At 41.0% G+C, this 13188-nt stretch overlaps 1 protein-coding gene across 2 annotated transcripts in view; it reads right to left on the bottom strand.

The window, feature by feature from the left end:
- Positions 1 to 13188, bottom strand: part of atrn (attractin) — a 350568-nt gene that overhangs the window by 158626 nt on the left and 178754 nt on the right. For both annotated transcript variants that reach the window (XM_052010514.1, XM_052010515.1), the window contains exons 18-20: positions 5364 to 5585; positions 4803 to 4940; positions 2918 to 3011 (exon numbers count right to left, since the gene is read on the bottom strand). In XM_052010514.1, the coding sequence (XP_051866474.1) occupies positions 2918 to 3011; positions 4803 to 4940; positions 5364 to 5585 (454 nt within the window). The remainder of the gene's footprint in view (positions 1 to 2917; positions 3012 to 4802; positions 4941 to 5363; positions 5586 to 13188) is intronic.

The following is a 13188-nucleotide window of genomic DNA, read 5'->3' as shown; positions in this document are numbered from 1 at the left end:
ACTTCAATAATAGCATGGCTGTTCTGACTCCACATTCTTGCCTATCCTCAGTAAACCCCCACCACCTTGCTCATTGAGAGTCCACGCAACTCTGCCTTTAAAATATTTAAAGACACTGCTTCCACTGCCATTTGAGGAAGAGAGTTCCAAAGACTCCACAGCCACATTAGGAAACATTTCTTCAGATAGGAAGTTGTTTAGCATGCAATAGCCCTCCACAGAGAGTAGAGTTGCTGCCTCACAGCTTCAGCGACTAGGTTCAGTTGTGACCTTGAGAGCTGTGTGTGTACTCTCCCTGTAACCCTGTGGGTTTCCTCCAGGTTCTCCGCTTCCTCCGACATTCAGAAAGCATGGGTCAGTAGGTTAAGTGGCTATTGTACATTGCCCCTAGTCTGTAAGTGAGGGGTAGAATCTGGGGCAAGTAAATAGGAATGTGGAGAGAATAAAAATGGGATTAGTGTAAAATCAGTGTAGATGGGTCAATAGAGTCAGAGAGCAATACAGCACGGATACAGGCCTTTCGGCCCAACAAGTCCATGCCGACCACAGTGCCCACCCAGCTAGTCCCAATTTCCTGCGTTCGGCCCATATCCCTCTAAGCCCCGCCCCTCTGTGTACCTGTCCAAGTGCTTCTTAAATGATACTATTGTACCTGCCTCAACCACTTCCTCTGGCAGCTGGTTCCATGTACTCACCACCCTCTGTGTGAAAAAGTTGCCTCTCAGGTCCCTTTTAAATCTTTCCCCTCTCACCCTAAATCTATGCCCCCTATTTTGGACTCCCCTACCCTGGGGAAAAGACTGCTGCCATCCACCTGACAGGTGCTACATGGTCAGTGGATTCGATGGACTGAAGGGCATGTTTCCATGCTGTTTGACCATGACTCTGAGTTGCTAGCCTATTTAATGACTTCAACTAGCCAAAAGGTACAACAAGAATAGGTTTGAGTTAAGAGACAGAGTCATTATTAATTAATAATAATGGTAGAACAGTGTTGATTGGGGCTGAATGGCCTACTCCCATCTTCCCATATTAAGAGCAACAAAGAAGCAGGAGCAGGCACGGTAGTGTAGCGGTTAGCGTAATGCTTTACAGCGCCAGCGACCTGAGTTCAATTCCGGCCGCTGTCTGTAAGGAGTTTGTACGTTCTCCCCATATCTGCATGGGTTTCCTCCGGGTGCTCCAGTTTCCTCCCACATTCCAAAGACGTACAGGTTAGGAAGTTGTGGGCATGCTGTGTTGGCGCTGGAAGCATGGCGACATTTTCGGGCTGCCCCCAGAACACTCTATGCAAAGATGCATTTCACTGTGTGTTTTGATGTACATGTGACTAATAAAGATATCTTAATCTTAGGAGGAACTCAGTGAGTTGGGGGACATCTGTGGAGGGAAATAGAGGGTCATCGTTTAGGGTCGAGACCCTTCATCTGGACTTCATGCTCCAGATTCCAGCAACTGCAGTCTCTTATGTCTCCCATGTTAAAATACCGGTGAAGCACCAGAGGCACTGCTCATGGTGAGTCAGGTAATGTACACGAACAGATTAAAGGCTGTTTTGTAACTGCAAGATGGTGCCGGAGTGTGGCGACTCGTTGCAAACTGCTCTCTGCAGATCTACTCATTACTTCTACTATAATCATTCTACTCTCATTCTACCTCAATGCACTGATGTGATGAAATGATCTGTATGGATGGCATGCAAAACAGTTTCTCACTGTAGCTTAGTACACGTGACAATAAACCAATTTAACAATGTAATTTATAAATGAAAATGATTCGGCCATAGTGTGGATCATGACATAAACCAACAGATCACTGCTATGAAATGCATACTGGCAATACAAAGGCCGGAACAAATAATTTGCAAATGCACCTTCATATCCCACCATGGGAGTTGGTGATAGTTAAATTCAGTGAATTAAGTAAAATCAGATTAATATGGGTTAATTTAGGCCACTTTGGACTGAGGAGAAATATATTCAAAAAGAGAATGATGAATATTGGAAATTCTCAACTTTAAAACATCAGTCATTATGTTCATTGAAAGCAGAAACTGACAGATTTCTGGAATATTAAGGGAATCAAGGGATATGAGGAGAATGCAGCAAAATAGCAGTGAGGTGGAAGATCAGCAATGATCTATACGAATGGCACAATATGCTCAAACAGCCCAATAGCCCACTCCTGTGTCTATTGCTTATTTTCTTCCTGGGTAAATATAGGACTGACCATTTATATTGAATCAGACCCAGCTTCTTAAAAACATCCAGCCCAATGCAAATGAGACAGATACATTATTATTTTTTTAAAAGCCACAAGATGACCTTTAAAAAATATTCAAACTGAAGTACATATTGCTGCCAATGAAGTTCCTCTGTGATATTGCAGACAACAATCACCTGTGAGCTAAGAGCTGGTTTCTATGCTGGTGAGAAAATTAATATCTTGAACTCTGCATTTCTAAGTTTCTCCTCTCCTGAAGACTTCAGTATATCTGCCTTTGGGAACTTTTTCCAATTCGGCATTCTTCATGGGCAAGGATACACAGAGAGAAAACATTCAACTTGAAACACAATCAGAACCACTCTTACTTTACTAGTATTTCTGCATCTGGATAGTCTTGATACCAAATGCATAATGGATGTTGGGTGAGAAGACGGTAACAGCATTTTAAACTGTGGTAAGAAATGAGCTAAATGATATTCTACTTCATTCTATCTCAAGACAACAGACGCCTGTAGTTTATGGAGGGTTCTTTTTAAATTACTCTCCAAACACTCTATTTGATTGCGTTAGCTTGCTCATTAATTGAAAATGTCATGGTCACAAAGTGGAACTGAATTATAGGAAATTTTATTGCAGTCATAAACCTCCACCAAAAGCAGTGTGGTCATAAAAAGTACTGAATGTAACTTACAGCTGACACTTGTCGCCTTTGATTCCTTTAGTCGTGCAGAAGCATCTTCCTGTCTTGGTATCACAGATGGATGCATGTCCATTGCACTTGCAGGCTTGAGACATGGAAAACAAAACCAAAGATGTTTTATGAAAAATATAATTAGGAAATATTACCCCTTCCCTTTCTTATGAAAATTCTCAAATCAAAAGTACAACACAAAACAAATTTCTGGGAACAGATAAGTCTAATTTATTTGCTGTCAATTGTTTCTCAGCTGAATAACCAATTGTTAATTAAAAACTGTTCTTCAGAGTGGCTTATCAAATTTGAGGAGTATTTCAGCCTCCGAATTCAATTCTCAGAACTTCCTACCCATAGTCATATTGCAGCTTTAGAAATAAAAAGAGGTCACTTTTATTTTAGCAACTTGTCATAGGCACTGCCTGATCTGTTGGACATTTCCTTCAGGTCTCATTTCACAGTTTTACATTCCCTTACTTACATTCTTTTATCCTCATTTCATAACTTTTATATTCCTCTGTTCATGCTCTCTCTAACTGCCCCCATTAACCTATCAACTATTGAAGGATATTGAGGCTCTGGTCAGTAAAAAGGAGGCGTATGTCAGGGATAGGCAGTTGGGATCAAGCGAATCCACAGGGATGTGGGAGTACACTTAAGGAAATCAGAAAAGCAAAAAGGGGACGTGAGGTTCCCTTGGCAGATGAAGTAAAGGAGAATCTATGAAGATTCTATGTATAGGATAACTGGGAAAAGAATAGGCCACCTTAAGGATCAGTGTGGTCATCTATGTGGGGAGCCACAGAAGGGTGAGGTCTCATATGAACACTTCTCATCTGTATTTCTGTGGAGAAGCTAGTGAGTTTAGGGAAGAGAACAGTGATGTCCTGAAACATTTCACCTTTACAAAAGAAGTGATGGTGGTGTTGAAGCGCATAAAGGTGGATAAATCCCTGGGTTTGACCAGGTCAGAATCACAGAGCTATACAGCATGAAAATAGGCCTTTTAGCCCAACTCATCCATGCCAACCGAGTTGCCTAACTGAGGTCGTCCCATTTGCCTGTGTATCATGGGATGTTGTGGGGAGCAAGGGAATAAATTTGTGGCGCCCTGGCAAAGAGTTTGTTTTTTCTTAGCCACGGGTGAGGTACCAGAAGACTGATGGCTAATGTTGTGCCTTTGTTTAAGAAGGGCTGCAAGCCAAAGAACTACAGGCCAGTGAGCCTAACAACAGTGATGGGAAAGTTACTGGAGGGGGTTCTGAGAGACCGGATCTATCTGCAGTTGGGAAGGTTAGGACTGATTAGGGATAGTCAGCATGGCTTTGTATGTGGGAAATCGTGCATCATGAATTTGTGTGAGGAGAGAAGGTATAAAGGGCATCTGAGGGGCAAGATTTCCAAACAGAGGATGTTGGGTATATGGGTGCCAGAGAAGGTGGTAGAGGTGGATACAAATACAACATTTAAAAGAGATTTATAATTTTCTACTCGAGGGCCAAGAAGAGCAAGTCATTGAATACATTCAAGATAGACAAACATTTGGAGTCCACAGTATGAGGACCAAGCAGGGAAGTGGAGTTGAGACCACGATCACAATAGCCATGACTACAGTGAGCAGGCCCACTGCAAGGCCTATTCCTTTTATGTAAACACTTAAGCTCACATTTCAATGGGAGGAAAAAGAGGGCTTCCATCTACTTAGCTGTAGATAAGAAGAAAGAAATCTTTAACTGATGTTTGAAACTAAGCCTTCATCCTTTTGAAGATGTCATTTTATTTAAAGGTGATAGTCTTCGGATGCATTGATCATACAAGGAATCCAGAACTTTGATGAAGGAGGCAATTGAAAGAAACTAAACAACATTAAATTGGGACTTACATTGGCAACTTCCTCCATTTGTAGGGTCCCCGTAGTAACCAGAGATGCAAGTATCACAGTGATTGCCAGTTGTTAAGTCTTCACATTTCTCACAGGTGCTTTCATTTACACACTTGCTGTGGCCGTTACACTGACAAGCTATAAGAAATATTTTTTTTAGTCTATGGTGTGGAAAATGACTAACACAAGTTCCTGCCCCAACCCAAAATCTCCCATTTCCCATCAGACTATACAAACACAAATAAAGAGTTTGTATTTTATGTACAATAAGTCATTAACTATATGCAGCCAGAAGCAGTAAACACATGTCCTAAATCCAGTTCAGCTAAGCCCTTTAGGGACAGGAACCTGCTGGCCTTAATTGTTCTAGACTAGGTTCTGCTCTAGACCCACCCGCAAGGAAGTTGACTGTTAACTTTACTCTAAAATGGCTTTGCAAAGTATTTAGCTGATAAGGCAGCTGCTCACCACCCACTTCTCCCAGGACATTACCGAGATACTACCACAGCTATCCTTGCCATTAATGACCACAACCCTTGAATGAACAAAATAAATGCTAACCTGGACACTGGATAAAGGACCAGTTGTACTTTGTTTCTGCTGGACACATGCTGACATTCAGAGTGGGTATATAGGGAGTGTTTACTGTGGAGATTTTCATTGGTCCACGATAAGATCCTTCTATACACTGTCCTTTTCCTGTATTGCTGGGATCGGTACACCATCCACATCCAGGCTGCTCCAAGCAGTGACTACACGTACGATAACCAGAACAATTCTCAGCTGCAATGACAGAAAAGACATGTTAAAAGTTTCTTCAGTTTCTACTTCATCTGTGACTCCACAAAATTAAAATGTACACATTAGTCATGTAAAAGCAGGCACATTAATATATAAAGGCAAAGAATCGCAACAAAACTTGTCCAAAGGCATTCCAATGGAAAATTATCAGACAAGAATGGACACTTTGCTAAAGATGGAACCATTAAATGGCTTGAACAATGGTGGGATTTAAGAAAAATCTCAAAAATTGTGCAGTTTTTTTTTAAGGATGAACACTTTACAACGTACCTTGTGCCAAGCTTTCAGACTCGTGCCTAATACCTGCTAATCTCTCTTCTGATGGCTGAATAACTAAATTTCTTTGTGTACTACGTTACTGTGAACCACTGCAAAGTTTTCATTACACTAAAGATTATATATATAACACACACACACACACACACACACACACATTATTTATATATATTATAATAAACACCTGTCCACAGCTTAAAGTTTGCAATATTTTGTCAAAAATGTGGTGAAAATCAAGTTATTTTGGATGTTATAGGGTCATTTGACCCACCAAGTCAACTCCAACCAACGGCCACCCAGCTGTGTGCCTGGTCACTCCGTCACAAGATCTGATCTTCTTCCAGATATGAAATCAGTAGCCCTTGGGCAGAAACCAGTTCTTTTTAATGCTTGGTCATATATCCAGCACATGGGAACATATTAAAGGACTAGGGCTTCAATCCAACCTACTGGCAAGCTCACCTATGTTGAGAATCTAGCACCAGTTACAAAGTGTACCCATCCTCATCATGTGGATATTCCATACTCTAAGATAGCAGTGACTTGAGGTTAGTAAAATCTTGCAAACCAAGTAGAGGCAAAGACCTGGTAAATTCCCATCTGTCCACCCGTAATCTGTTACCTGCATTGCAATGTTATTTGAAGCCAACAAAATAGGCCACCAATGACACTCAATAACAGTGGCTCATTAATTAACAGTGGAATCAACTAGTGCTAATCTTTCTGTCACCAAGGATCAACTCATTTCCTATCACCATCAATGAGGCTCATATTTTCCACAGTAAAGAAACTTCGCATCCAATCCACTGACAGATGATACCCAACAGTCAGTATTATGTTCGCATGCCTCCTCAACTCAATGCTAATGACAGAGTAAAGAATGAAAAGAAGCTAATTAAGGAGGTAGGTGGCAATTATGATTATCATTAAGATATATTTTTCCTTACAAGTGCTGAAGTCTAAAATACTCCATTTATTTTTAAAAACACATTGCTTATCTAGTAAAAATTCTGAACAGTATTTTTTTTTGAGTTTATTGAACTGGTTCCAGGTCAGGTTACAAAGTTTTTGGGGCGCACAGATGGTTTGGTGTTTAAACAGTGGCTAGTCCCACTTGGCAGCATAAATATATGATGTGAAATTCTCCTCTGTGTTTAAGAGTCGACCCTGAAGATAAGGGGTTTAAGCTGTTACAATTCAAATATGCACAGGTTGCTAAACCTCTTGTGCATGAATCGCAAAAGGTTAGTTTACAGGTGCAACAGGTTATCAAGAAGGCAAATAGTATGTTGGCCTTCATTGCTAGAGGGATTGAATTTAAGAGCAGTGAGGTTAATGCTGCAACTGTACAGGGTACTGGTGAGGCCACACCTGCAGTACTACATGCAGTTCTGGTCTCCTTACTTGAGGAAAGATATACTCCCTTTGGAGGTGGTGCAGAGGAGGTTCACCAGGTTGATTCTGAAGATGAGGGGGGTAGCCTATGAGGAGAGATTGAGTCGCCTAGGACTATACTTGCTGGAATTCAGAAGAATGAAAGGGGATCTTATAGAAACATATAAAATTATGAAAACTGGTAGGTGAGACTAGAACTTGGGGACATAGCCTCAAGATTCGGGGGAATAGATTTAGGATGGAGATGAGGAGAAACTGCTTTTCCCAGAGAGTAGTGAATCTGTGGAATTCTCTGCCCAGGGAAGCAGTAGAGGCTACCTCATTTAATATATTTAAGACACAGTTAGGTAGATTTTTGCATAGTCGGGGAATTAAGGGTTATGGGGAAAGGCAGGTAGGTGGATCTGAGTACATGGCCAGATTCAGCCATGATGTTATTGAATGGCGGAGCAGGCTCGACGAGCCAGATGGCCTACTCCTGCTCCTATTTTTAATCATGAACTCACAGGGCATCAACCTTAGAATAAAGTTCAAAGTGGGAATTATGAATGTCAATTACTCAAAGATTAAAAAATTAATTTTATGAAGCATATTTGCCAGAATACCCTTAATGTAGTTTTGACTGCCAAATAATGCATAAATAATGCAAAAATGTAATAATGCATCTATCATGCAGAAGTAGAGGATTCAGATATTTAAGAAAAAATTGCAGATTCTGAAAATTTGAGGTAAAAACAAAAATTCTGGGAAAATTCAGCAGATCAGGCACGATTTGCAGAGGGAGAATTGATCAACAGTTCGAAGGCTTCTATTTGAATTGCATGCTCCAAGTCCAGAGCTGAAAGCAAAACTTATGATCAATATCAGAGGCCACAGGGTGGGGTCCACGTGGAGCATTAAAATGGTGCATGGTCTGTGGTGAAGACTCCTGGTCAAAGAAATGGGTGCAGAGACAAAGGTAGCAAAAGGAGAACTTAACCACATCAGGCTTAGAATTCATTTGGAGAGGGATGTAGAGGGATAAAGTTGAGGCCTCTGCTGAAGACTGACTGTTTAGTACTAGAGGGGGAGAGAGCAGAAGGAATGGTGGAATCAGAGGAAATTGAAGATTTCCAGCATCTGCTGTTAGTTTCTCCACTGTGTACTTTATGTCCGACATTGTTCTTTTTCACATCTGTTTTCATACCTCCTATTTATCTCCCCAAAAGACACATTATCTGAAGTTAACAAGCCCTCACCATCTTCCATGGTCTCCACACTTTCACAGATATTCCTTGCTCTATCCACTCCTTTCCCTTCTCAGCAATTTAAAGCATATTTGATTTCTAATTTTTTCTCAGTTCTGATGAAAGTTTATCAACCTGAAACACTAACTCTATTTCTTTCCCCACAGATAATCCCTGACCTGCTGAGTATCCCTGGCATTCTCTAGTTTTAATTGAAATATTTAAATTATATTTGTCACCCAGTATTTTCCATTATAAAATTATGTAATATACTCACAAATGGAAACTCTCACTCAATACTCTTTCATTAAGGTCAATAGCTTTTAAATGAGGCCCAAAAGGGAAATAAAATGGCTCAAATTTGATAGGCGTATTTGTCAGGGCACACATAACAATCCTTAGCTTTGGAAACCTGTTATAATTGCAGGCTTCAGGGAATTTGTATCTTAATAGAACAAAATCAATGACAATCGTTGGTACAAAGCTATCTCCTTCATGGCTACTCGTTATCTGCATCTATCAACATATAAATTTTGTTAACATCAAATATTCATCCAATTACCTTTTGAAAGCCGCAACATCCACAACACTTGCAGGCAGAGCATTTCAGATCATAATGACTCAGTGAGTAATGATCTCTTGCCAATTACTTAACATCTTTTCACTCTGGTTCTTCAACCCTTGTACTAAATGGAAAAGGAAGAGCTTCCCTCCTTTTACCTTTTCACAACCTGTCAAAATTTTATCCATGAGATAATCTTCCTTAGCAACCTACCATGTAACCAATCCAGATCTGGTGATATATCCACTTAAAGTGCTGACAGCTTTCCCTCATTTATCTTCTTAAAATATTCTTATCTTGTACCTATCCACTGTTTACATTTCCCCAAGTACTCATCTGAATCTCTAATATGCTTTCTGCCTCCATCAACAGATCTACATCTTGATTCCTGAACACCTCCACATAACAAACTTTAAATGTTAACACGCCCTCTTTAGATATCTGGATTCCTTTTAAATTTGGCCTATGCTTGTCCTTTCACTCACTTGTTTAACTTGCCTTCTGTTCTTTTTTTTATATTCAGACTGATTCAGATTTTTTTTTCTTCTGAAAGGGGATAATGTGGAATAAGACAGTATAATTACAAAACTACAGCGAGGCTAATTCACACCAAAATCAAAACATATCTTGTCACACAAAGGGCAATGTAACTTGATTTACAAATTAGTCACTTTGGCTTGTTTTAGCTGAGAGAAAGACAGAGCTTTCTGCTCTGCTTGGCATGTTCATCAAGGATCATCTGTATCCACCTCAATTATCAAAACAGGCAGGATCTTGGCGCAACAAAAGAACATCACACTACATCAAATGCACAATGTGTCAAGCTGCTCACCTGCCAAAGTGGGACTTGAATCCATAACCTAACTAGCTGTTAAGTGTGCTACCAATAAATTTTCAATAAACAGAATTTATACATTTATTAGAGTTTGTGTGAGGAAAGATGGCTAGTAAATTTATTTCATGAAAACTGACTTCATTGCATTCAAGAATACATAATGTACAGCACGATGGTTAACGTTGTAATTTATTAATATAATTCAGCCTTCCACCGACAAGCTGGTAATGAAGAAAACACATCAATCACCTTTGTCTACAGGATATACAACAATGAATTCATTGAACATGCTTTCCACAGTGACAACAGGCACATTTCTTCTGTAAGTTATTTGAAGCAGTGAAGGTTAGTCCTTCTGAGAATCTGGAATCACGGTTTAATGGACTGTAACTTAATTTGTGGTGTTATGTATGCAGTTTCATTCTGCAGCAACTAGGGAGTATACCTGATTACAATGTCAAGGTAACTATTGAAATAAAGCACACCAGGCCATGAAAACTTGGAGTGATTTCAATTTCAGTTTGTTAGATCAATGGCAAACAGTTTACTAAGTTAGTTTTAAAACTATCCAGATCATCTTAGGAGCATAAGTGCATGCAGGAGTGAACGAGGAAATAAATGAAATTATCAATAGTCAAAAAATTTGTACTGGTGAAATTAATGGGACTGGAACCCAATAAATCCCCAGGACCTGATGACCTGCATCCAAGGGTTTTGTAGGAGGTGACTATGGATGTAATGGAAGCCATTTTCCAAATTTCCAAAGGTTCCCACAGACTGCAAAGTAGCGAATATAACTCTACCATTAAAGAATGGAGGGAGGGAGAAACAGTGAACAACAGATTAGTTAGTCTGACATCAGTGGTAGTGAAAATGCTGAAGTCTATTACAAGTCCATACCTCCCTGATAGTGCAACGCAAGCAGATAGAGTGGTAAAGGCGTACAGCATGCTTACCTTCACTGGTCAGGGCATAGAGTATAAGAGCCATGAAGTCACGCTGCAGTTGTATAAAGCTTTGGTTAGGCTGCACTTGGGAGTACTGCATGCAGTTCTGGTTGCCCCATTACAGGAAGGATGTGGAGGCTTTGAAGAGGGTTCAGAAGAGGTTTACCAGGATGCTGCCAGGATTAGAGGGTATGAGCTATAAGAAGAGGTAGGACAAACTTGGACTGTTTTCTCTGGAGCATCAGAGGCTGAGGGGAGACCTGATAGAAGTTTATAAAATGAGAGGCATAGATAGGGTAGACAGTCAGAATCTTTTTCCCAGCATAGGAATGTTGAAAACTGAAGGGCAGAGGTTTAAGGGGAGAGGGAACAAGTTCAAAGAAAATGTGCAGGGCAAGCTTTTTTTTAAAACTCAAGAGTGGTAGGTGCCAGGAATGCGCTGCCAAGGGCGGTAGCGGAAGCAGATACGATATTGGTGTTCAAGAAGCTTTTAGATAGGCACATGAATATGCAGGGGGAAGGGATTAGTTTAATTTGGCGTCATACTTGCCACAGACATTGTGGAATGAAGGTCCTGTTCCTGTGCTGCACTATGTTCTATGAAATAGGACACTTAAAAATAAAAACAGGATTAAGTAGAATCAACATGGATTTCTGATAGGGAAATCAAGTTCAAAATGACTGTTAGTTTTTTGATACAGTAACTGATCAAATAGATAAAGGCAAACAAGTTGATGTGGGGTATTAATGCCTTGCATAAGGTAACATAACAGCATTATGCAAAATTAGAACACACTATTGAGGGCGATATAGTAGTGTGGATTGAGGATTGATTAACATCCTGAGTAGGAATAATCAGGTCACTTTCAGCTTGGGAGGCTGTGACTCACAGGGTGCCAAGTGGATGGGTGCTTAAATCCCCTACCGTTCACAATCTGCATAATGATTTGGATAAGTCACATGGGATCCACAGGGAGTTGGTAAGGTGGATACAAAATTGACTTGGTCATAGAAGACAGAGGGTATTGGTATATTATTGTCACTTGTACCGAGGTACAGTGAAAAACCGGTCTTGCATACTGTTCATACAGATCAATTCAATACACAGTGCACTGAGGTAGTACAGGATAAAGGCAATAACAGAATATAGAGTAAAGTGTCACAGCTACAGAGGAAATGCAGTGCAGGTAGACAATAAGGTGCAAGGTCATAACGAGGTAGATTGTGAGGTCGAGAGTCCATTTTATCGTATAAGAGAACCGTTCAATAGTGTTATCACAGTGGGATAGAAGCTGTCCTTGAGCCTGGTGGTACGTGCCCTCAGGCTCCTGTATCTTTCTGCCTGATGAGAGAGGGGAGAAGAGAGAATTACCCAGGTTGGTGGGGTCTTTGATTATGCTGGCTGCTTCACCAAGGCAGTATGGACAGAGTCCACGGAGGGGAGGCTGGTTTTCGTTATGTGCTGGGCTGTGTCCACAACTCTCCGCAGTTTCTTGCGGTCCTGGGCAGAGCAGTTGCCATACCAAGCCGTGATGCATCCAGATGGGATGCTTTCTATGGTGCATTGATAAAAGTTGGTGAATGTCAAAGGGGACATGCCAAATTTCTTTAGCCTCCTGAGGAAGTAGAGGCGCTGGTGAGCTTTCTTGGCCGTAGCATTTATGTGGTTGGACCAGGACAGGCTATTGGTGATGGTCACTCCTAGGAACCTGAAGCTCTCAACCCTCTCAACATCCGCACCACTGATGTAGACAGGTGCATGCACACTGCTCCCTTTCCTGAAGTCAATGACCAGCTCTTTTGTTTTGCTGACATTGAGGGAAAGGTTGTTGCCATGACACCATGTCACTAAGCTCTCTATCTCCTTCCTGTACTCTGACTTGTCATCATTTGAGGTACGGCCTACTATGGTGGTATTATCTGCAAACTTGTAGATGGAGTTAGAGCAGAATCTGGTCACGCAGTCACGAATATATAGGGAGTAGAGGGCTGAGGTTGCAGCCTTGTGGGGCACCAGTGTTGAAAATAATCGTGCTGGAGGTGTTGCTGCCTATCCTCACTGATCGCAGTCTGTTGGTCAGAAAGTCAAGGATCCAGTCGCAGATGGAGGTGTTGATTCCCAGGTCTTGGGAGTTTGCTTGGAATTATAGTATTGAAGGCGAAGCTGTAGGCAATAAACTATAGTCTAACGTAGGTGTCTTTACAGTCCAGATGCTCCAGAGATGAGCGTAGGGCTAGGGAGATTGCATCCACTGTAGACCTGTTTCAGCAATAGGCAAATTACAGTGGATCGAGGTTTTCCAGAAGGCTGGAGTTGACGCGTGCCATGAGCACCCTCTCGAAG

The sequence above is a fragment of the Pristis pectinata genome, chromosome 2 (genome assembly GCF_009764475.1).
Source record: "Pristis pectinata isolate sPriPec2 chromosome 2, sPriPec2.1.pri, whole genome shotgun sequence".
NCBI classification, from domain to species: domain Eukaryota; kingdom Metazoa; phylum Chordata; class Chondrichthyes; order Rhinopristiformes; family Pristidae; genus Pristis; species Pristis pectinata.
The sequence above is the reverse complement of the archived record's forward strand: the minus strand, read 5'-3'. Positions and strand labels throughout refer to the sequence as shown.